Genomic DNA, 25,101 nt, shown 5'->3' with positions numbered 1-25,101 from the left:
TATATGTACACAATGAAATAATCATATAAACTTCTTACAATCCTGGCTTTGTCATTCGTCTCCTAAAAAATTCTTCATCATCAACAGTCCATACTGCACCTTTGAAATTTTCTTTTCTGACAAAGCATTTATGCAGTGAAAGGTTATGTCGCACAGCATTCTGCAAAGATAAACACGAGAATTTATTCCAAAATAATTTTTTCAAACAATAAACAATAAACGCGATAAACTATGCAGAAACGCACCGAAACTATTTTCAGTTATTTTTCACTAATAATAGTACAGCAGGGCTGATTCTCTTTAATCTCGTTGTGTGTGTTAAAAATACGGACTCATTTGATTGATTGCAGTTTGTTTTGACTCGCGATTTGTTAAACTGTTTGCCGTCTCACCAAGAACGCCCACAATAGCAATACGTCTAAGCTTGCAGTTCCAATGAATTTAAGCAAAGTAAAAACAATAAACCTATCTGATTCTGACAGTTGTTGTACAAATCGGTGAACAACGTCAGTACAATATTTGCCTATTCTTTTCAAAACGAGCCAAGTTGTCTTCTCCTATAACCTTTTTGCCATCAAGTATTTACTCAAAATAGAATTCTAAAATGGCCAGGCAAACAGGGTTTGCTGTGTTTAATTCAAAATCATTTTAATCGCAAAAGCTGAAAAAAGTTTGAAATTACATGTCTAAAGAAAAAAAACTTAGAATGAAAGTTAAACAGTAGGGAAGATCCGTTTACGTTTGAAAATTGTATATATTTTGCATGTTAAGTTGCTTAAGCAATGGAGGTTAACTTAATAGCAAATATACCTTGCTCTTCAATGTGCAAAATTTTTAAAACCAAAAATCCGAAAATAGGGTGGATCACTAGTTCCAAACTGCGTACAAGATTTCTTCGAACACTAAAATTCTTAAGGATTTTTCCGGGATTTGTCTCGAAAACAAAGAAATTTTGCCAAAAGTGGGCTACATTTTCGTGGCGTGATATGCCCCACGTGAAAATCCAAACACGTATAAATTTCGGTTGATAGCATGTGCAATAATATTCTGGGCAATAGAGTTTTAGCCGAAAATTCATGGTAAAAAGCAGAAAAAATACAGGACTGAGAACATATTTGCCTAACAAGTAGTTTTCGGCTGGGATGAAGGAAAATTTGATCTGAAGTGTCTTTTTCCTGGCCACTTTTCTGTGGTACAGCTTAATCAACTTAATCATCATAGTCCAAAAATCAAGTTTGAATACAAAACGCAAAATATTGCATCTTTATGCACAAGTTGGTTTTGAACGCTAGGCATATTTTCATTACCTCAGCAAAATGGATCTCCGGACGAGTGGCAAGAAAAGCTGTTAAAATTCGTTATTTAGTTTAAGGTTAAGTTGCTTATAGTTTAGATAAACATTTGAATATATCCCTGCAGACAAAATCAGCTGCAACACCTTGCTTGAGTAAACAAATGTAACTTGATCTTAAACAGAAATGCATTGTGAAAATCACAGATCAGTTGAACATACAGCAACGGTCAAGCAAGCTTTTCAGAAAGGCCATGTGTTACTAACAAACAACCGAGTGATAGAATAAAACCACAAAGACACAATTTTCATACGAAAACGTTAAACTTTGTCAATTATGCGAACTCAGTGTTCGTACGATAAAGCAAAAACCTCCTAAATCACCAGCGAAGCTTAGCAGGAGTCCCTAATCTCCATTCGAAAATACACCAAGGCAGTGATTTTTATAAACTGAGGGCGTCACCCAGCTCTTAATCAATCCTATGACTCCTAAATGAGAAAAAGGTCTTCCTAAATCCTGTTTTCTGGCTTGTCAGACAATGATGATTATTGCCACAAAGCATGCTAGCAGACCGCGATTTTCTCTCCAAAAACTCACTTTTTCAAGCAAAAGTTTTCAAAGCTCCGTTTTAAAAAGGCAACATCTGTCCGACTAGAAAAAATATTTGAAAAAGCCGGTGTTTCGAAGCAGAGGAAATAAATAAATAAAACTATTTCACGTAAAGCTGACTAAAACACGGTACACTAGTATTGCAACCTTGAAAGTACAAGCGTGCAGAGCTCTGCCTAAAGGGCATAAAGCACTATATAACTCCTTAACTTAAACTTTGCAAGCATAAGGTTGAACATTTATCAAATATTCATGAACAAGTACTCATCTACAATCTAGCAACACGTGATTGCTTTAGTTTGGAGAAATGCTGTTCGATTTTTAGCAGGCCACTTGCTAAAAAGAGACATCAACACAGTACCCAAGTTCCGAAGATATCTAAATTTGTTTTCCACTAAGGGGAGTAAGTTCCTCGATTTCCAACAGAACGAAATCATAACCACAATTATATATTTTTAGTTTTCAAATCAATTGCCGAACAATATATTTGCATAATAATACACTGCAGGATAAAATATATCCAAAAAGTGTTACAAAGTTCAGTTGAGATCCATTGACACTAAAGTTGGTTTCAGAGCCAAATTATCAAAGAGAAGACTTTGCCTGTCTTGACCAACCAATAACAAATTAAAAAAGACTCTGATACTGATTTTGAAAACCGATCTAACGTTGTTATTATCAAGACTTTATTTATTGTGATAATTGACTAAAATAAGTGCTGTCAAAGTATAACAAAATATTCTTCTTCTGCGAATAGAAGCACAGAGAGAGAAGAATAATGAAATCTCAAAAAATATTTTAGATATGGAGCTACATAATTATGAAAATTATGAAGATTATGAAGATTATGACCATAATGGTGGCTTATGATGATAGTTTCAAATCCACCTGTGAGCTCTGAAGAGGTTCCATTTTCATACAGATGATTCAAATACGTCTTTTGACGAAGGAATCTTAATTGACGAGATGGAAACAATCACAGATGATCTTGTGCTGGATTCAAAATTATTATCATAGTTGAAATACTGCGAGAATAGCTTTGACATCTTTTATTCAAGACTATTCTCACAGTAATTCATGCTTTATAGTAGATTTGATACCTTGGTTATTCGAACCTCGTTTATCCGAACCTTGGTTATTCGAACCTCGTTTCACGTGTGATGTTTTCATTTGACAGAACACTGGTTTAACCTCATATCCAGTTAAATTCGAGCCCTAAAAGGAATCTTAGAAGTCACGAAGTCTATTAGCTTATCCGAGCGGCTCTTCTCACATTACATTCCAAGCTGTTCGGATAAACGAGGATGTACTGTATTCCAGTTTTTTGCTGGGACAAGGTGCATCTCCACCGGTAGGGGGGGGGGGGGGGGAGGGGGTTGGATAAAACTTTTGAACGTTAAAAATAAATTACTTCAACACCGGTCCCTGTCATACTAAATGGCTGCTCTCTAATTCTAAAAAGAAAACTTCTTTACATAATACCCCTTTTTATTCAAATGTAAAATTTAGTCCAAAAAAAGTTTTTGTAATTTTTGATTTAAAATGGCTTTCTCTACCACGAAAATGTTTTGATTTATCGAGCATGGAGCAAAACATGATAGCAGAAATGCAGGAAATTAAGTATCACATAACACTAACCTTCCACGTGCTGGTGTTCTTTCTGAAGTAGGCAAAATGCTTCATGAACCAATTGTAAATATCGTTTAGAGTCAGTTCACCATTAGCAGAGTCAAGAATTCCTTGTCGTATTAAGGATGCATACGTGTAAGGTGGTCTAACATCAGGGTCTTGAAAAATGTGTCCTTTAGTTTTCAGCTCTGAAATATGCAAAATAAGTACAGTGATCACAATTTTAGGGACATTTCCCAACTGCGAAGGCAATCGGAAACTCAAAGTGGTAGCAAAAACCTGTAGTCGAGTTGCTGTAAGGACGATTGGAGATGAAACGGTTATCGTATGAGAGGGGTGTGCCTTGGTCAAGCGACCTTAGCAAACTATTCTTCCTTGCCTGCTCTGCAACTCACGTGTCTTTCCAGTCCTACAAAAACTTCCGACGCACGACCTCTGCAATACAATTTTCGCTAAAAGTTTTGCTAGGAAAGCGACGCTGCTCCCTGAAATAGACAGGGTGACACCAAGAGGGTAATAGGGGGTGAGTAGGGAGATGTTAAAACAAAATGTAAGGAAATCATGAACATTACATAGTGTAACGTAGCAGTAGAAATAGACTGAAAATAACAAACGAATGCTTAAACCAGCATTCTCAAATAAATCCACTAGCTTCTGAATTTAGAATGCACCCCCATATCTATGTTAGTTTCATTAGTATTGCAACAAAAATAGTTTACAATATTTAGGCTACTAAGGTAAATAAAAATTCTAGCCGTGTATCTAAAAAATACTAGCCGATTCTACAATTACCTTCGCCTATGTCAACAACTGTTGTGCTTTCTCCCCTTCTTTTAGGCTTGGCTGCTTCACGCCCTTAAAAGAATTCAAGATTTTATTTACCTTTTTCAACGACTCAGTGATTCAAAATGCCGCGCTGAACATTATCAAAGGAAGGCTGAACAAAGAGCGTTTAGCTGAACCGCATACAAAAAGGCTGATGGTCTGCTTCAGCTTGCAGTTCTTAATTAAATGTTGTGACCAATTATTGGGACCAAAAATTGATGCACAATTGAACCTTGATCCTGTAGGGCAGTTGAATAAAGTTTTATAAGAGGTCTGAAAGGCCATTTGAATAATCAGAATATTGAAAAGCAAAAAGGAGGTTGACATCTAGAAATCCTTGGAAATCTCAAATCTGTCTATCTGTGATCACCGTGGCAAAAAATTGATCATCCTGTCACTAAAAAGTTTGCGACAAAAACCTTATCCAAAACCTTCTTGGGAACAGCTCACTTCTTCAGAAAATCTTTTTCTGAGACATAAAATCAACTTTAATTAAATTTTATTGACGTTGAACTTATGCATAAAAAAAGGCGTTTGCAAAAAACTAGAATTTATACTGTGATCAAGCCAAAATAAATCATACCAAAATTAAAAACAAGAATCACAGGTAGAGTTACTTTGTCCGCGACAATTTAGGCAGCATCTTTCCTGTAGTTAATTGATGCCTACTACTGTTTTCACAATTTAGGCTGCAAAGCTGTTTTATTTACTGTAAGTTTATTATGCAAAAAATTGGAAACTTGAAAGACCGCAGACATACTAGCAGTCTGTTCCTAATTTAGACCAAAAACCGAAAAGAGATCGAGACGTTTGTAACAAAATAGTATCAACATGGCTTTCCTTTTAAAATTTGATATGGAGCATCCATGACGGCGTATTGCGCACGCGTTTCTTCTGTTTAATTCTCAGGTTTTAAAACATCACTTCTAGTCCGTCCTTCGAAGAAGCCTGTGGACGCAGGGCTCCGAGGTAATAGAAAATCGACAACTCATGCAGAAAAACTCTTTACAATAACAAATTAAAGGTTGAAGTGGCTCCTAGCATTACAATTAATTACCTTCACCTATGTCAATCATAGCTGCCGCTTCACCCCGTCTTCTTACTGGATGATACGGCGATGATCGATTGACTGAAACATCATTCGGTGCTTGATTATGAATACCGGCATCAAGTGGCTGAAATTTGCGTTCTACATTCCGCTGGTCGTCTTTCATTGAAATAACTTTATCTTCACTCCCTGCAGCTCCATCAATACGCTCTTCTTTCATCGCAGACGTGTTTCCATGACCAGAAATATAGCTCCTCATTTGAAATGGAGGCCGAACGTGATAGTGAGGCGGCATATGATAATGAGGCTGTGGGTGGTGCACCGAGTGATGGTGTACATGAGGAGTATGCTGTTGTATTATGCCATGCGGAGACGCATGTAGGTGTGGGGGAGCACCTGTTGATGAGGATGGGGATACATGTTCGCTTCGGTGACCATGAGGTGATGTTAGAGCGGTTCTTGAGTGGTGGCTAGACGAATGGCGCTCAACATCCTCTCGTCTGTCTGAATGAAACGACCTCACGGATCCATGGTGAGACGGTTGATTATGAGGTAAGACCATCATCAGCGGATTTGAGCTTGAGGTCGGTGGTGAGATAATCCGTGGAACCGAGGCTGCCCTGATATCATCCTGGCAACAAACGTTTCCATCAATCAACATTCGATAAAAAGAAGTTTAAACCAAGACATTCTACATATACCAAGATCTCATTTCCATACACAATCAGGTTTAGCAATGCGTTTGTTGTATGACCCAGTATTCAATAAAAAAATTGATGATTGAATTAGCGCACATTCTGCATACACAGTTACAGCAAAAAAGCAACCAAGAACCCTTTTATTTAAAATGCTATCCCCACCAAAGGAAAAATTCCAAAACACCATAAAGTAGGTACTCGTTTTTATATCGAATACATCTGTAGAACTTATCCACTCTTACATAACGAAATAGCATGATTCCCTGCACAAAGCAAAACGATTTTTACCCTTACTAGTTTGAATCCGCAATATGATAAACTAAGAGGGGAAGGTTAATAACGAAAAATAAATTCAAAAAATGATTCAGTTATGTTCTGTGAGTTTCAGGGCTAATCAAATAAAATAGAAAAGTTAGGTTCTCTGTAAGCAAGGCAATAAGTAATGTCTTTCGTGCTTTTTTACATGGAGTTTTATAAGAAAATTACCTTGTCGTGAGCAAACTGTAAATGAGCCAAGATAGCAGATAATTTTCCCCGCTCGACAGCCAGCTAAGATAGAAAATTTCGCATTTTAGAAAAAGCAGCTTTAATATTAAAGAGAGTCTTTTACGACCAAAAATTCATTTGCGACTTGAAAAGGCATGACGTAAAAAGCAATTTTCTTGGTTCTAGGGATAAACGAGGCTTTGGGGACCTGAGAACCTGGGGTTCATGCAAACATATGTTTAGGGAAGTGGGTAAAATCATTACTTTCAATTTCAGATTATAGACCTAGGTATTGGTAAATGAGGAATTCTGAATTAGTATCCATGTCGATAAGATGAGATCCTCCTATCTCTGCAAGTGTACGCTCTTTTGAGAAATACTTGGATTTTTGAATTAAACTTTGCATAGCAAAGTAAAAGATGTTATAATGGGACAATCAGAAACATAAAAGATGTTAATAAGGAATAATCAGAAAACCAGAAAGGTACCAAGTGCAAATTTTCATCAAAAGTAAAACCAAAGCTCCATAAAAACAAAGTGCGTTTAACATGGAAACAAAGTACATACAACAGCATCAATCCTATATCCTCTTATGGCGAATATAAGTAAATGTGCAACAATAAATTTCTCCCGAGAATTTATGAGTAAAAAACGTGAAAAGGTATAGTCCAGTTACTCATACATTGAACAATAACTTTGGTACAACTCATGCTGGAAAAATAAAGGTTATTTTACACGATGGTCATCAAACAGTTTCATAAAAGTAATATTGCGCTGGAAAATAACTCAACGTTTCCATGTTAACTTAAACCTTGCATGATAGCATGGCTACAAAAGAAAAATAACATTTGTAAAGATAAAAATTGAATAAACCAGCAGCTGTGCTATGATTGTCTCTCAGCTTTGTTATTGGGAAAAAAATCTTTTGGCGAATGACAGTGTTTTGGTATTGCGCTACAAAAGAATCAGGCATTTTTGGCGTGTGGTTAGCAGACTACTGGTTGACATGTGGACTCAAAAAACCAAATAAACAAAAAACCTAATGCGTGTCAACGCATTTAAAAAATTGAAGAGGGTGAAATTGAGGTAGAGGCAAAGACAGCAGTTATCAGGATGCAGACAAAAACATAATACACACCCTCTCCTCCAGATCTTTTACAACGTAACCTTGAACTCGTGCTTGGGAAGCACCATTTTCGTCAAGCACATGGGTACCATTCAAATGCCTAGGAGATATGACATTTTTTCTTGAATGGTAATCTCATGTGTGATAACGTTTATTTCAATAATAATTTCATTATCATAAACCATGTCTTAGATAATCGATACAAAAACAAAAGGTTCAAATATAATTATGCTGGACAGAAATATAAGTAAAAAGATAAGGTCCGTGTTCACATGTTCCCTTAAAGTCGTCAAACAACGTCCCCTGTTGCCTCTCGCGATCTTGATAGAATGCTTTCTTTATACCCCTTAAAATTACGAAAAATTCCCATGTTTTTAAATCTTTTAGTTTATAATCTTTTCTTGAACACATGAAAAATAAGATAGAAAACATCAGAAAAAATACCAGATTCTTCCTTAAATCTTCTACAAAATGCATTGAATGTATGTCATAATACTGTATGTTTTGTACAGAGAAAATAAAGACGATTGAGGTTTCTATGGCTATATATGATCTTTAGAGCTATATGTCTTGAGCAACAGTGGAAAGGACTTGCCACATATAAGGGAACAAAGGGTGGGGGGGGGGGGGGGGTAAAACAACGGAAACTTACAGAATGAATTCTCTCTTGTCTTGGAATCTCTTGTCACAACTTGGCCATTGGCATTTCCCATCTTTAAACAGTCTGCTTATGACTAGAATTGACAAATAACTAGGATTATGTAAAGCAAACATCATAATAACAGTTTAGGAAATAAAAGCATTACTAGTCAGCAGCAAGGACTGACAGAGATCAAAACCAGGAAGGATAAAAAACCAGGAAGGATGCATTAGTCTTCAGTTCAACTGTTCATGTTTCCGATATTGCTGAGGTTCGCTGTAGAGTCTTGTAAGCGAAACCAGGTATGTTCGCATAAATTCTAAACTCAACATAGCTACACCTATTTAGTTTTGAAAGAATCCGTCCATGAGAAGCCAAGCCTTAAAATTGACCAAAAAAATCTAACTTTTATCAGATGACTAATCAAGTTCAACCATAGGAAACTCATTCTTTAAAGATGGGATGGGATTGTTTTTTCGACGATAAGGCCCCTATTTCTTGTAACCTTTACATATGTAGTAGAAAAAGAAACTCTGTGAAAATGTAATGGTACGTTTTGTGTTTCTAAAAAGTAGCTCTTTGGCACTTGGCATTTAATAACCTATCGGAAACTTTTAATCAACAATAAAAATAATCAAGAGTTTAGTCTCTCATAAAAATGCGCATACAGGGGCGTAGCGTGCGAAGGGCGTGGAATGGGCGTCATACCCCCAACTTTCAAAGAACTCGTCGGTAGAACTACATTTTTAGCAAGATAATTTTATGCAAAATGAAGAAAAAAAATTTCTGTCGGTAGCATCTATCACAACCCCCCCCCCCCTCCCCCAAGCGAGAAAGGTCACGCTACGTCACTGTGCGTATAATCAAATACAATTGGCTACTTTTGATCTACAGCCAACCAAAAGCAAGAGAAAAAAATATTGATTTCTTTGATGCGTTTTCCTGGCAGTATTAGAACGAGTTGCTGCTGAAAATCAAGGCAAAGGCAGCGATAAACCCTTTTCAAAATAAAGATAAACAAGACCTTGTTTGAGACTACAATTAGTTTGGAAGGAAAACCAACAGAATCCGCTCATGGCCGCTTTGATTTGTACGGGTCACTCACAAATAGATCCTTATTAGCAGCGATGTATGAAGGCTGCCGTAATGAGATTAATCAAGCTCATTTTCAAGAGAGATATGAATCAGTGTTAATCACTGGATTAACAGATGGCCAGAAAACCGCGTCCATGCACGAACATAGAGCTTACAAACAAGAACATCTGTCTCACACAATAGACTCGCCTCTCTTACAAAAAACATTTACAAGCAAAGCAAGATCTTTCTTTCAAAGAGTTCTGGAGACTTTATGTCTGGATAAACAAATTGTAATGAAAACTTCAATGAGTGAAAATTGCTTTTCATTGCAAACTGTCTGGCTATAACAAGAAGGAGTTAACTAAAAGTTAACGCGAACATCATCAGTTTTGGTTATTTTATAACCAAGAAATTTAATTTGGTTAACCGCAAGAAAACATTCTTAGAGGAGAACATGGGACAAAATAAAATATTTTTCCAGGCATTTTGGATCTTAATTTCAATAACTGGTCATTTGCGAGACAAGACATTATGAGACAATTGCAACATATCTGCGACTATTCGTGCTTATCCATATAGCACAAATTCGTCTCTATTCACTTATGTGCTAAATCAAGCTTTGGTGTGCTTTACTTTTTTAGAGCATGTACAATTTCTCATTGTTCGGCATATATAATCTTTTGAAGTGCATTTGTTTTTGGCAGAAAACGGAACGCGCGATGAAACTTAACGGAACTGATATTTTCTCTCTAGGTTATAACAAGCATAATTTACCCAGGTAATCCTTAGCTTTTTTGCCATCTTAAATCACGGCGCCGTTTAGCTACACTAAACATGCTAAGGTCTGGGATCGAGTTATGACTCATACGTCAACACGAAACAAGGAAAAAGGAACTGGAAACCCATAAAAGTAAAGAAAGTTGGTGGCACTGACTTTCGAACTATCTTCATGGCAGTAATGACATTATATAACTCTGAATCAATCAAATTTTGCCTCAAGCTAGGCACCCATCTGAAGTATCGCCACATACTTTGACAACTGACTCTTCTTCCATTCGTTTGATCAAAACCGAGCGCATGAAATGATGCACAACTCTTTTTGAAAACTTGGCACAAAGCTACAGTTCTTACATCGCCCCTTCACAATTCCATTTGCAGAGACCACTTTTATTTGAAATCGTTGAGCGCATGGAGAGTGCTAGAAAGCACTTTTCATTTTCCTCTATTTTGAACTTAGTAAGCAACTGTTTGGAAACCTTATTTACAAAAGTACAAAAAAACATCCGCAAATTTTGCATTATTAAGGAACTCTCGCCGTCTATTTTTTGTATCCGACATATTATTCCTGTAATAAATTCACATTGTTGTCCTATGAATTATAAATTGATAGGTTCTAGAGAACTTTGAACACAGATAACGTAGCTCTTTAAGATTCTAAAATGCATTAGAACTGCAACGAACTGTATCTTCATTCTGAAAATCCTTTTCGTCTTGAACTCATTTAAGTATGAAACATAAATAATCAAGAATAGAATTAATCAAGCAAGGCTTGAAAATGGGCAGGGCTCTTCCTTACAAATGAAAACAGATATTAAAGATGGCGCAAATATTGACTGGCCGAGACTTGTTAGTATCAAAATCTTGATGACGCTACCAAACACGAGAGAATAATCTGGAAAATTATTAACAAAACAAAAACAGGCAACACGTGGCTATTAAATTCAGTCTAAAGAAAGCGCGATGTGGCGAGGGAAGGATTAAAATTAAACTTGTGCAAACGAGTAGAACAAAAGACAAATATGTACTTTAACATCCGCAATACAAAATTTTTCTGATTAAACAAAGATGGTTCCCTTGGCGTCAAAACCAATTGCTCACAATCAAAGATTCTCGAGCTAGTTTGTATTATTTTGTTGCATTTAATTATAGATTCCTTGCTTTCAGAAATTACATGCGCATTCTTCTTTGGTGTTTTATTACAGTCAACGGTTGATGCAGTCCATACATTAAAAAACAGACGGTTTGGAATGAATAAATCTTTTATACTGTATAACAGTACACGCGCGATGAAAACACATTGACTTATTCCTTCCAAGTTTATTTAACGTCAGCCAGAGAAACAAAAACCTTATTGCATGGGAAATTAGGGCACAACAAAGCAAACAATTATCAGTTCTTTATTCCAATAAGTCTTGAACTTAAATAAATTAATGTCGCAGTTCCAAACGATTATTTAGGCTGCAGTTGCATCACAAACATTGTCAGAGGCGTCTGTAATCAAAGGCCTCTTTTCGAAACTTCTGTCAACAAAATATAAACTCGACTGCTAACAAGCCGCAGTATGCGCCCAATGAAACAATCCTTTGCGCAGTTAAGAGTGGTTGTTGTGACTAAATGCGAGCTTGCCTGTTTTTTCCTAAAACTAGCGGAGGTCAGAGCGCACTCAAAAACATGGGAAGTGATCGTGAGCCTATGGGATAGCCTTGGGTCAAGAAAAATAAGGGCGTATGTTTTTTAGCACACTGCTGTCATAAGTAACTTTAATTTGAAGCGCTGTAATTTATCCAAAACATTCCTGCAACACAAATATGCTTTCACAAATAACTTTAATTTGAAGCATTGTAATTTATCCAAAACATTCCTACAACCCAAGATAGCTTCATCGCGTTCCGGAAAGAAATTTTGGTTAACAGATGAATCCCATTAATGCGGACATTCAAGTGGCGTATATTAATGCTCTGAATTAGCCAATTCAACTTATTCGGGGTTAACTAATGAAAAGATATTGGAATTGAAAATCAGCCAGAACAAGTTAAAGTATGGATTATCCGGGGTACAACTTAACCGGCCGTAACTGTACTGCATAACTTACAAGCGCGGACGTGAACTTTCATAAATTTTTTAAACAAAAGATCAAGCTAGTTTTCAATATACCAGGTGGACACAAGAGTAGGTTTATCTCAAATTCTACCTAGAAAACTAGGCTAAAATACGCATGTTGCTTTGCAGGTTATTAATGCGTGGGTTCCTGGGGTCGGCTTGTTTGCAGCATCCATGAAGCGTTATCATTACTCGATTTCATATCAGCGCTCTCTACATATCGATCAATCAGATGTTGGCTATTTGAAGACGAAACGACTCGAAAGAGATAAAATTTTCCCAAAAGCGCAACGTGAATCGTGGTCATATCTGTAAGGTCAAACGCACCGAACATGCCTGATTAGAATAAGCATAAAAAGCAACAGTTGACCAAGAAACTTCAGTAATCAAATAAGTTATGGGTCTACGCCGCGTTAAGCGATTTCGATCACATGATGAAGTCGCACTACCGCTGACACGAGGGTCAGTGGGACAGATATCGTGGTATAACCTTTAAATCTTTCGATTGAAAAATGTTTCACTGTAAGAGAAACTTATGCAAACACGCATCATTTCATAAGAAACCCTAACCGTACAACAAGAAAAAAAAATTCCCGTATTGATTATCCACACGCGTAAGAGACAACTTGAAAACGATTAATTTAAAGTTGAGATGGAAACGATACTTTTAGAAGATCAGGAAACGACCTATCTCTGGCACAACTGAATGAGAGAATATCCTTGTGACTGATTAAGTATTCTGTTTGATGTTATGTCACCTTATGTTTTTGTTTGCTATATTTGTTAAGAAAGAACTATTGTTATTTTTTAAGAAACTTTCAGTACTAGAATCAACGAAAAAGTTAAGAAAGTGAATTTTTATCTTAAACCTATCTAGCTTCTTTTAAAAATATGCATTTATGAGAGTAAAAGTAGGATCCAAGTGGGACACTGCTGACTAGGAGCCCAATGATAGCATAACAAGTTGATAAATAGAAATTGCCATTTGGTTTTTTTTGTAAAGACTTGTTTATAAAGGAAGCATGAGATTTCGTTTAATAATGCGGAAAAGGTTGCCGTATCTTTCTGCCTAGTTTACCGACGGGAATATCTGTTTGTATTCAAAACATGAGTAAGGAAAACTCCAATTGTATCCACATACTTAACTCCGTTTGAATTAGATGCAATCCAATTTGCTTGTCTGGTATTTGTAACTGCATCAATTGTAGCACACAAGGGAACATTGTTGCATGCTTTCTCCATGTGCGCAAACAAGGTCTCAGTGGAATATTTAGACAAAGTAGAAAAGAAATTTTTTGTTTATGCTCCAGAAAACCAAAGTTTCCAGCGAATGATTCGTCAATAAAGTCGTGTCTTACGAGCATAAACAGAACGACACCCATGATACCAACAAAACGTTAACATACCTTGGGACTCTTCAGCTCCGTTTTTCATATCATGCCTAAAAAGGAACATAATCATTACCGCTATTTATCTTTCTTGTAGCTTAATGATATGCAAAAATTCGGTTTAGTTTTACAGTGTATTGGTGTACTTTATCATGGGTATGAATAACCAAAAAAGGTAGATATTATAGCAAGCCTTCGACATGGAAATGGTATATCATTTGAGTTACAGGATATAAAGACATGCTTACAATGCCTGTCAAAAGTACTTGGAACACCCAGCAATTTACGCTGCATTTGATATCTTTCATTCTTTTCATGAAAAAAATTGCTACTTCCGCCCCCTTCCCCCTAAAACAATTTCGATAATTTAGAGAAATATCATAAAAGAAGCGCAGAAGAAAGTGCTTCCTAAAATCCTAACCCGTTTGATAGTAAACCAACATTGTTCTGTAGGGGAGAGGAGGATGATTGATTTTGACCTTGGAAATTGATGTCAGTGTTCCAAGACTTTTGGCAGGCATTGTAAATGACAATTATTTCTTCAACACAGCTAAAGATGTCTGTAATCTAATTATACAACTTTGCATCGCCTTCTTACAAATAATTGTACTTCATGTCACATGCTGATAACACTATGCTATACCTTTTGCATTCTCAAATGTTATCCTTTATTTTAATCTTAGGCATTCCAAGGTTTCTAAATCTTTTTTAGAAAAAAATATGGCACATATTCAGTTATATGTTTACGAATTAAAAATTGGTGTCTTTATTATTCAAACTTCAAAGAAGCAGGGCGTGATGTAGTGATTTCAGTGTTTATCCATAACATTGTTGACGCATGATTCCATGATTTAAAGCAATTTTGTGATTCAGTAAATTCAATTCTAAAAGATGCGATGACTGCACAGGTAAAGTGACATTCTTCTTGCAACAAACTATCAAAACACAAAATTTTGCGCAGGAAGAATTTAACGAAACACTAAGCAGGTATGGTGAAATTAGCTAAATAAAACGCTGAAATTAAGACATTATTCCATTATCTCGCCCATCACGTGAAAATTGCTTAAATTCTATTGGCTGTATATCACTCTTACGTCATTAGCTATTGTCGTATTGTGAGGCTTAGATTATGTTTTGCTTCAATTTCAAAGTTTTTCTTACATACATACAACATATGCTGCGATTTGCGAGACTAAACTGCATAGAATACAGCCGTTTTCCAAACAATGGAAAATAATGTCTTGTCTTGAACAAATACTAACATAAGGGTAGGCTGAAAGAAAATCAAGATTATTAACTCCATTTTGGGATCACATGTTATAGATGCATTAATTGATGTTGGCTTTATGCTCTGTTATTGTCACTTTGATTGAAAAAGAAATGGTGTTGAGATGAGAAGTCAATTTTTTACGATCAAAAGAGTCTTGTGGAAATAAAAATTTGATGATGTGAAGTACCTTACCATAAATAAAACGTGAAAAAATTGTCATTATTTTGGCGAATTTGACTAAAAAGATTTTGGCGGCCTTTTGGCTCTTTCCGTATAATTTTTACTTCGTTGAAGTCTTTAATCATATGCAGGTGGAAACTAAATATAAGAGAGACTCTTTAACTTCTTCACCACAACCTCATTAAGCTAAACTGCATCACAAGAAGAATTTGTCGATTAAATGAGTAGCTCTACAAGACCATGAGCTTTGGAACACTAAACGTGCAATGATGAAAGGACACTGGCTCAACTGTTGGTGATTATTCTAACTTCTGTGAAAGCTGACAATGGTTCAAATGTAGAAGTTGTGAGAGCAACAGTAAAAATTAGTGAGACTTCGATTTAGCATGTTCTGTGAACCAGAGAGCCATTAGGCCACTATAACAATTCCGTGATCCGTCAAGGAAGGTATATCATGCTAATTCTGGAAGCCCAATTGCAATACGCTCATCGTGAATATATGGATAGCGCGTGTCACAGTCCTTGAAAAACTGGCAATTGCTCGTTTCTGCAATAATGGTCATTCACTTGTAGGAGCCTTCAATCAAAAAATCATTGCATGTCGTTTACCAAGAGGAGCCTTGAACTCCCACAAGTTGTGGTCCTCTCCATCGACACTGATTGCATGTCATTCACTAAAAGGAGCCTTGCAGGCGCAACAACCCCAAAAATGTCATGATTGCACAACGTATAACTAACATGATATCATCTTGTGTGTTGGGTCGCAGGGTTAGCTTTCTTCATTTCCACTTCGAATCAGGTTTCTAAGCCGAAGGTGTTTACCCGTGAAAAGAAAGGGCCTAAAAATCCACCGTTTGAAAGACTAAAGGTAAATAGACGAGATCTATGTTGACTTCAAGTCATAAACCAGCTTTGACTTATCAGATCAACATGCGAGAAGAAACACTTGCAAACCCCCAAAAAGATGGCAAAATCAAAGAAGATATCATCTAACATATATTCGAGCTCAGAAAACCTTGCGCAAGAACAAACGGCCTGCAGATGCAAAGAGTCAATAGATAAGATGAATAAACGTACACATAAGAATTCACCTCAGTGACTTCCTATCATAGAACCAAGGAGAGCAAAGAAAGTCATGTTGCCATCAATATCAGTGTGGTCTTATACAGTTAAGTGACCGGTTTAGCATTCGCAAGATCATTTCTAGCCACGTCAAGACATATTCTCGACATTCTCACAAATGGGTGTAAACATTTTATGACCCATACTTCACAGCTTTTTAGTAGTAAAAATTACTTTTAAATAACAAAGCACTTCTGACGAAGAATTAGTACTCCTGAATTTTAGGTCATCAAAGTTATTATGGATATCGCTCTTCCTTCGTCATTCTAAACTTCACCCAGATAAAACGTGAGGTTCACATAGATATGCAGGAGATTTTCACCGTGTAATGACGTCAGGAGAATTCAGCTACCACATGACGTCAGGAGAATACAGCTATCATACTCAAGTACAATCTTATCTGCGGCTTGTTGCTACTTTTTCAAGGTAACTTATAACTTCTAAAAACTTCGAGTATCGAAGTTTAGTTCTCAAAAGACTGTAGTTCTATCCTTTTATTCAGTTTAAAAGAGAATTACCAACGTTATATTTTGTTCCCTTGATCGATGAGTAATACAGAATTTTCTACTTTGTTTAAATACTTTTACTAGACCTATAATTTCGCGTTTGTAACAATCAGGTTGTGAAAAATGGAGCATCTGTGACCTACCTGAATATTTATAAATTTTGTCAGTTTTTATTCGAAATAGATGTGGTCATTCAACCCATGGTCTCCAATATTGACAGTGGGGAGAAGAAATACACAATCCATAACAACAAAGCAGCATTTGTAGAGCATTGTTAGTTTACTTAAAACATACGCCTACAGTCAAAGAAAAATAACACTTTTTCAAAAACAATTACAGTGGGCTTGGCTAACAAACAGCCGCGTTTGAATAAGTTAAATTCATTGTGAGTTGCTGCTCGTTTCTGTAAACATGTGGGTTATGGCTGACAAAGCTTTCGTTGCATTTCCATATGTGAAACCAGCAAAATCAGAAATAACTTTCCCAATGCTCGTATTTGACACTAGCAAAACATTAGCGAAAAATGACGCAATAACCAGACTAGGGTGCAAAAAGGGGCTAGCTGAAGAGCAAAGCGAAAGGAATGAACGAAATCGAGTTCTCAGTTGTCTCAGTTCAAATGAACATGTTCTCAGAATGAGCGAAAGGTTCACAGTGTAAACGCTGAAATTCCTAAATCTCCAGAGTAAACTCGACACAATCATCCCCAAACCAAACTTCATTCGTTATAGAATGAAAATGAAACTTTGAAAGTACAAATACTTCATTCTGTCGGAAGACGCAAATGTTGGATGATATTGGGGTGCTCGCAAAACCAGGTTGTCAAAGACTTTGGTTATCAATTTAGCATCAACAAACTTCTGTTTCAAATAAGCGAGCTCTCCCAACAATTAGAAAGTTATTAGATAGTCGACGAATCTTTTAAGAATCAAAACTAGCAAACTGTTGGAATAATTAAGGGCACATCAGAAGACTCGTTGAATCGGCCACACGAACAGAAATACCAAGAAATTTATAGCAACGATTTCAACTATTTACGAGCATTTTGATGACGTCTGGTAGACAACATTTATCGCAAAATTGTCTGTAACTCACATCAACCTGGCAGGATTTACAACGATTGCCCGTCATTTCACTAACCATCTCTATAAGGAACACCGGCAGATGTGTTTAAGTTACATAAGAATTATCAGGAATGGATTGTCTTAACGTGGAAGAAAAAATGTCTAGAAAATATAGAAAAATATAGAAAATAATTTTTTTCAAGGATTTCTAGCAACGTTGTTGATGACGTTTTGCTAATTGCTAAATTGAGGAACTTGTTCAACGTATTTTGAGAGTGATGAATCAAGATTCTGATCTTTACAGTTCACTGATGTTTGTAATAAGGACCTGGAATGATTATGATTCCGGTGTAACAAGAATCCGGAAAGCCGACCGGTCACTCAGCTTAACAACATTTTGCACTCCGAACCTACAATATCGATGACGTTTAGAAGAAGCACCCTCTACGATAATTTTCTAATCAAACTTACATTTATTGAATTAAAAAATGTGATTGTTTCTTCGGATCTAAATGAACAATTTTCCACTGAACATAAGTTCGAGCATCACAGCTTTTCAAAGCCGAAATTTCCCTAAAAACTTTCAACATACTGACATTTCTATCGAAAATTACAGCAAAAAGATGATTGAAAGTTGAATTATTTTTCGAGTCGAAAGCAATCCAGGAGAATTGAATGGCAAATTCTCCAGCATATAGGAAAAAGTTTGTAAAGTCTGGTATAATGTTTATGAAAGTTAATATTTCACTTAATAGCGGATTCATTAATCTAGTTAAAAATCTATGAGAAAATTCTATTGGTGCTCTTTTCAAGTCGGTTTATCTAAAAATGGATGCACATTTGGCAATCTACTGAAACTTTTATAGAACGAAAATGAAAACTTCAACAGGTTGAAGATCTGCATTACGGGATGTATAAATTTGGTAAGAAAACGGAAAACATTGCTAACATTTCATTTGGAGACAACAAATTTTTTTAGAATCAGCTTAATGGTTTTCTTAAAGAAAACCGGTTTACATCAGAACAAAAACTTGACATTCGCAATACCAAAAACGAATAGCTGCATCTGAAAGCACATATAATTTGCATTCTAAAGTTTCGCCTACATATTCGCTTTGCTTCAACTGCATATTTTATCTTAATTTGCATTTCATTGCATATGTAAGACGGATTTTCACAAAATCATCGCATATCTAGATCTCAATTTGCCTCAGATTGTCAACAAAAAATAGAAATTGATGTTAATCAAGGCTACAAAATCATAGTTCTGAAAATAAGAATCGAGTGACTGAGATATTTCGGATTTTCTGTTCTTGCAAGGGATATATTTTCTTCTGAAATTATCTGCGCCGAAGGAGTCAAACATAGAAGAAACAAAAGATAATCTTTTATACTTGGAAAAAAGGTGTTTCAATTATTTATCGTATATTTCCATCTTCCGTATGGAGAATGTTTGTTAATTTACTCGCACAATTTGCAAAGGAACCCGAAAACTATGATTGGCAAGAAAAATTGAATTTGCAACGCCAGCTGGCACAAAGCGAAATCTTCGACGATTCTACAAAACAGTATTTTCAAGAATTTTAGCAAAACTGCAAAAAGCCCAGATTTGATGATAATTAAGTGAAAATTTTGAACGGAGTTAAAAATATATGTCTTTGAAACATTATAAGGACGACAAGCAAACGCTTTAGGTGTCCTTTATGATTAGTAAAAATTAAAACCGTTTCATGTTTGCATGATCTTGAAAATTATTGATTTTATGGAAAAGTTGTGTTTATCGCTTTTAAGTAACGCCACACTTTTAAGTACACTTCTCTGACTGCATAGTTAAATTTCTATTTTGTAAACATTATTCACAAAATGGCGATTCTAGGATCTTATAATAAAACCTGAAAATGATTTTCATACATTTGGCATATATGAAGTTATGCATTTGAACCAATTTAATCTCAAATGGTACGAAAACAAAACCAATTCTGCTTTGCACTAATCATTAGCTTTTACTTTTCGACTAATTTCCCAAAAAATAAAATCTGCTAAAATTATTGAATTTTGAGCATGTATCCAACATTTGCGCTTTTGGTTGAAAAAATATGTTTGCTATCGGTGTAGCTATAATTGACATCGACAAAAATATTCAAATACGGTAAATTGAAAAAGAATGGAGACTCTAATATGTAGACAGGTATCTTGAGGTGAAAATAATGGCTTAGTCAGAGGTGAAAGCTTGACTATAATTATACTGGTGTTCTTTCCAGACGTAAAACGGCATTGTTAGCGTCTAAATATCTACACGACAATACAGAACATCGTCTGAGAAAATTCCAAGACAAAAGATGACAGCAGTGGGAATAGAGATTTTATAAAGAAGAATGTAGGACTCACCGTTTGGGCTTGCCGTCACTTGGACTTGTAACATGTTCTAAGTAGCCATTCGTGAGAGAGGAACTCCTTGTAGGGGACATCTGAAAACAAGCACAGTTCATCGCAATGTGAATAGGAATCGTGAAAAATCCAGTCAATCTATTGTCTTATGCTAGAAATCATTTAAGACAGTCCAGTATGCGAGCGCTAGCGATCTTCGCCCACCGTACGACGAAACATCAATCATTACCCAGCCAGATATACAACACACATTTGTAGGTCAACTGAATTAAAATTTAATGTTGCTGATTCGTAATTTACCGGTAAACCTTAGGTACAGCGCTAAGTAAACACAAGCTGTTATATCAAAGTAAGCACATGCTCTTTATCCTTGAATGACAATGAAACTATAAAAGCTCGAATGAGTTAAAGCAAAATACAACATGAAAATTCTCTACTTTGCAGACTCGAGAGACGTTATGGGCGATGTTTGAGCAGTTGTTTTTATGTACTTTAATTACTGTTTCCTTTGATAAAAGAACAATGCTACATCACCTGTCTGTTTATGATCTATCTGCTAGGTATGATTTCAAGATGAACTTGTATGAGTAAGCAAACTTACAAATGAAAACTGAAAGTTGTGCGGCCAAATCAAAACACTAACAAAAGTTCAAGAGCTATGATTCAGCATTATCGCTACATCGCCAGTTAATTACTGTTTCAGAGCAAACTTGAGAAAGCGATGGCTTTAGGCTTCCAGTTCCTTCACAACCCTCTATGGTGTCTTACTTCTTTACTCTTTCACGTCACTCTCTGTTTATTAACATGAATCTTTATTTACTCCGAAACGAATCTTTTTTAATCTTTGTTAATATCGCCCAGATTCCTTACAGGTTTCTATACCTAAGAGGAGAAGAGTCCCGCATACCCACAAGAATGGGAGCCAAACACGCGCTTTTTGAATCAACAATCTTCACGTGAAAGCAAGTTTTACTCGCATCCTTCTAACTGTGATAGAAATTCGTTGTTGTGGTTGCTTTGAATGAGAGCTCCCCAGTTATTGTAAAAAAATGTGTTAACACCACGCTGCTTTATTAAAAAATTTAAAATTTAGCCTAAATTTTTAGCTACACGGTTGGGTGTGGAATTACACACAGATCAAAACTGATAACACTTCCTTGCAAGTGCGCAACAAACGTCAAAATGTGAGGCATTTGAATCTGTTGACAATGCTTAACCATATCGCGTGCAAGCTTCTACTCGTGATGCTAATATAAAACAAACAGAGAATATTCTCACCTTCATACAATATATAGCATCTTTAACCAAAATTATCTAATACCAACTTCCACATCACAGTGTTCGGTTGATCTTATGTTATCTTTCAAAATAACAGGTTGGTAGGCCTCTCAATAGTAAATCGAAAGGTTTATTTAATGGAAACGTTACAAAAAGCGAGCCAAATTTGCGATTTTCCGCTAAATTTCTTTGCTAATGTATTTTCAGTTTTCCTATGTGCCTGCCAAAATCGAACTTATTATGTAACTGCTGTTAAAGTATCGTTCAGACATCAGCAAAAATAACAAACAAAAATTCTTAAGCACAACAAAAATCTCATTGGATCCCAAAAAATTCACAACAGATTAAAATACTTTCGAGCTAAAATTCTTAAAGATGGCGGACACCAAACACCAAAGAACACCAAAACAAAATCAACGAAGCAGCTAGGCCAGAGTTGCCAATAACATCACAAGAAAACAATATGAGGAAGCCATCAGTAGTGACACTCACTCTAGGGATTCCAGACCTCCATGGAGAGTTTGATGTATAGAGATAATCCATTTCTCTTTATATTATTCTTCAAGCTTCCAAATAAAAATTCAAACAACAGTTTGATAGCCATGTTCCAGACACAGTTTCCATCTTTCGTACCAGCTTTGCAGAGCATAAACAGCAACAAATAAACACAGGTAGAGTATTCAGAACTTGCACAATTTGTCAACAAATAATGCATAAATTATTACTGGATTCACGCGAATGTCACTGTTCTTGCAAATTAAAAAATTTTTTTAAACTATAAGGAAACGTAGAAAGAATTTGGGAGAAGATGTTTAAGTTATACCTGTACTTAATCGTAGCGCGTGCGCTGTTTGTAACGTCTAGGCCATTTATTTCTGAGACTGAATACCAGAATATTAAACATAAAGGTACCAAAATAGAAAGTTTTTGCAATGAAATATTTTAGCATTTCAAAGAAAACCTATTATCAGCCTTTACTTAAAAACTTAAACCATTTTCATTATTTCGAAATTGATATAATTGTTGACTAATTTAAGCTCATATTTTTTTTATTCTCAAAAATCTTTCTTTTATCGACCTTTGATGTTAAAATACTTTAGTTTTATTTCCATATTTGCAAAGCAAAAACATTGGTCATGCAGTAAAGACAACCCAATCCTTAGAAAACAAAACTGCTGGAGTACATTTGTTGTATTTTCAATTCTTTGCAATCGATGGAGCCCAGACTTTGCACTGCTTTAAATGCACATAAAAAGATACCCGAAAATCTTGGAATTCAAAGGATTTTTCGAAAACAGAACTATTGATTTCAAAGTTTTTTGACTGGATGCCCGACTCAGCTCATAATGAATACGGAAGAAGAGGAAGAAAATGAAGAAAAGAAGAAAATTGTAACGAAACTTTCCAAGTATTTGAAAAAGGATTGCTAATCAAGGGTAACACATTATATCATAGGCAACGAAGACGATAGGCTCCTGGCAGGAAGCTGTAGGGAATGTCAGGTTCGTGACTGAGAGTTTAATTAATTCTACAAACTCTACTAGTTTCAAACTGCAACTTTGTACTACAATAAATGCTAAATATCTTCAAAACAAGATAAAAACCAAATATAGTAATATAAATATAAAAACGGGAATCTCACAATCTAGGATTCGAAACGTGTTAAATCTATTTAGCGCTTGATTATGTCTTCGCATAAAACTGGAATATGGGCCCAATGGACACAACAAACATTTTTTTAATCAGCAAATAACAGACTGGGAACAAATATATTTCATAATCATTGAGAAAAAAGAAACCAATAGATCCTGCAATTTTCATAGATCTCTTTCATCTTGTATTTTAGAACTTCTGGGAAAAATTATCTGGCACTGTGCACCAAAACGTGATGCATGCTTTATGGCAGAAATTCAGGAAAACAGCAATTTGATATGTCAATTCGGACCTGAATGTGACATACTAGCAGGATTAATAAAAATTATTGTGCAAGGAAGTATGATTTGATGAAGATTTTGATGATGAAATGATTTAAGAACGATGAATTGAAAGATACCCAATATACATAATAATAATAATAACAATAATAATAATAATAATAATAATAATAATAATATTAATAATAATAGTAAGAGGAATATTTATAAAGGGTAAAACCTTGTCAATACTACGAGTATTGTTATCAATAAGGGCCCTGTTTGAAAGAAAAAAATATGTAACTAATCAAAAACACATAACACAAAGTAAAAGCCTTAAAATGTCTTTTAATATTTCTTCATAAAAACAGGTTTACTCTATCTTGCTATTCACACGGTTGGATTTACGATCATATTAGACGTGCATCTCAGAGTTGCAACTTAGAACCGAAATGCTTTATACACCAAAGCTTTGCTGACCATACAAATCTTTTACAATGAATACCTCAAAACCTATTAGCGTTGGATACTTCTAAGCTACTATATACAAAGCAGTCTGAAAAGAACATTAATATAGCTATCATTATAAAAGACTGATAATTAAACAGATAATAATAAACAGGAATATAAGAGCAAAATGAAGATATAGATTGGTGATTATAGCGTTTAGGCCGGTTATCCTAAATTTTGCATAATGTTTTAAGAATGAAAACTATCATCAACAAGTAGAGAACGTTTTCGTTTACATCGTTTACACTTTAGGTCTTATATCAAAAGCTTACGCAAAACAATATGGCAGGCAAAAAATTTTATAAAGGAAAGTGTAGTAGAAAACTAGCAAAACCTGATTTGGAAAACCGCAGAAACCACAGTCTAATGAAGTTCTCGCGATTGCAACTGGCGTGGTAAAGACGCTAATTGATAGACAAATAGCTAATAATGCCAAGATCCTTAAGGTAGGTACTTGAACAGAATTTGTGGACGGGACAAGTTTCTACGGCAAATGTTGATTAAGCTACTGGGCGGAGAACACCAGTGGAAACAAACTGAACCACCTGGTTTGACCAACGAAGGAAAATAAAAGCTTTGCTTATTTGAACAGAAACAGTTTGTTGACATAGTAGAAGAAAGTTTGGCAATATTCTATTAAGCCAAAGCATGGAATGATTACAAATTATATGTCGCCGAACAATACTATGACTGACCTCAACGTACCCAATAAGATAAATTAAACTTGTACGCACGAATTCCATCTGTTTTGCTTGCAACCGCTAAACTGTATATCAACAAAAATTAGACCGGGTGGTGAAAATAAACTTGGGGTCTGGAACGAGACAATACAAAAGATGATGCTACTTGTGTCCTGAAACAACGTAGCAAAAAGTATTGAGACTAAACAAACCACGAAAGATACCGGTATGTTAATTAGCAAATGGTTGCGAAAAGGTATTTAAAATTCAACGTGGAGAAATGAACCTATAGAAGTTAACTATGACTAGGTTAAAAGGCCTTCAGTTCTGATACATCGAGTACTTGAGGCAAATTTGATGCACCTATTGAAAACATCAGTTGAATCAGTTGGTCGTTGCATTGAAACACACATTATAATGGTAAACTGAAGGTACACCTGATTTGCATGATCGGCCAAGATACGGCTGTCTGCGAGGGATCATATCGGAAAT

General features: G+C 35.6%; 1 protein-coding gene across 8 annotated transcripts in view; it reads right to left on the bottom strand.

Annotated features, from left to right (window-relative positions):
- Nucleotides 1–25,101, bottom strand: part of LOC135692645 (uncharacterized) — a 65,104-nt gene that overhangs the window by 6,687 nt on the left and 33,316 nt on the right. For 5 of the 8 annotated variants that reach the window (XM_065210845.2, XM_065210854.2, XM_065210853.2 and 2 more), the window contains 9 exons: nucleotides 20,229–20,308; nucleotides 13,717–13,751; nucleotides 8,366–8,447; nucleotides 7,726–7,813; nucleotides 6,588–6,650; nucleotides 5,413–6,034; nucleotides 4,323–4,385; nucleotides 3,540–3,718; nucleotides 39–160 (listed from right to left, as the gene is read on the bottom strand). In XM_065210845.2, coding sequence (XP_065066917.1) covers nucleotides 39–160; nucleotides 3,540–3,718; nucleotides 4,323–4,385; nucleotides 5,413–6,034; nucleotides 6,588–6,650; nucleotides 7,726–7,813; nucleotides 8,366–8,447; nucleotides 13,717–13,751; nucleotides 20,229–20,308 — 1,334 coding nt within the window. The remainder of the gene's footprint in view (nucleotides 1–38; nucleotides 161–3,539; nucleotides 3,719–4,322; nucleotides 4,386–5,412; nucleotides 6,035–6,587; nucleotides 6,651–7,725; nucleotides 7,814–8,365; nucleotides 8,448–13,716; nucleotides 13,752–20,228; nucleotides 20,309–25,101) is intronic. The other 3 variants (XM_065210846.2, XM_065210848.2, XM_065210847.2) reach the window with 3 other exon arrangements.

The sequence above is a fragment of the Rhopilema esculentum genome, chromosome 3, assembly GCF_057945365.1.
Source record: "Rhopilema esculentum isolate cy_ngs chromosome 3, ASM5794536v1, whole genome shotgun sequence".
Classification (NCBI taxonomy): domain Eukaryota; kingdom Metazoa; phylum Cnidaria; class Scyphozoa; order Rhizostomeae; family Rhizostomatidae; genus Rhopilema; species Rhopilema esculentum.
The sequence above is the reverse complement of the archived record's forward strand: the minus strand, read 5'-3'. Positions and strand labels throughout refer to the sequence as shown.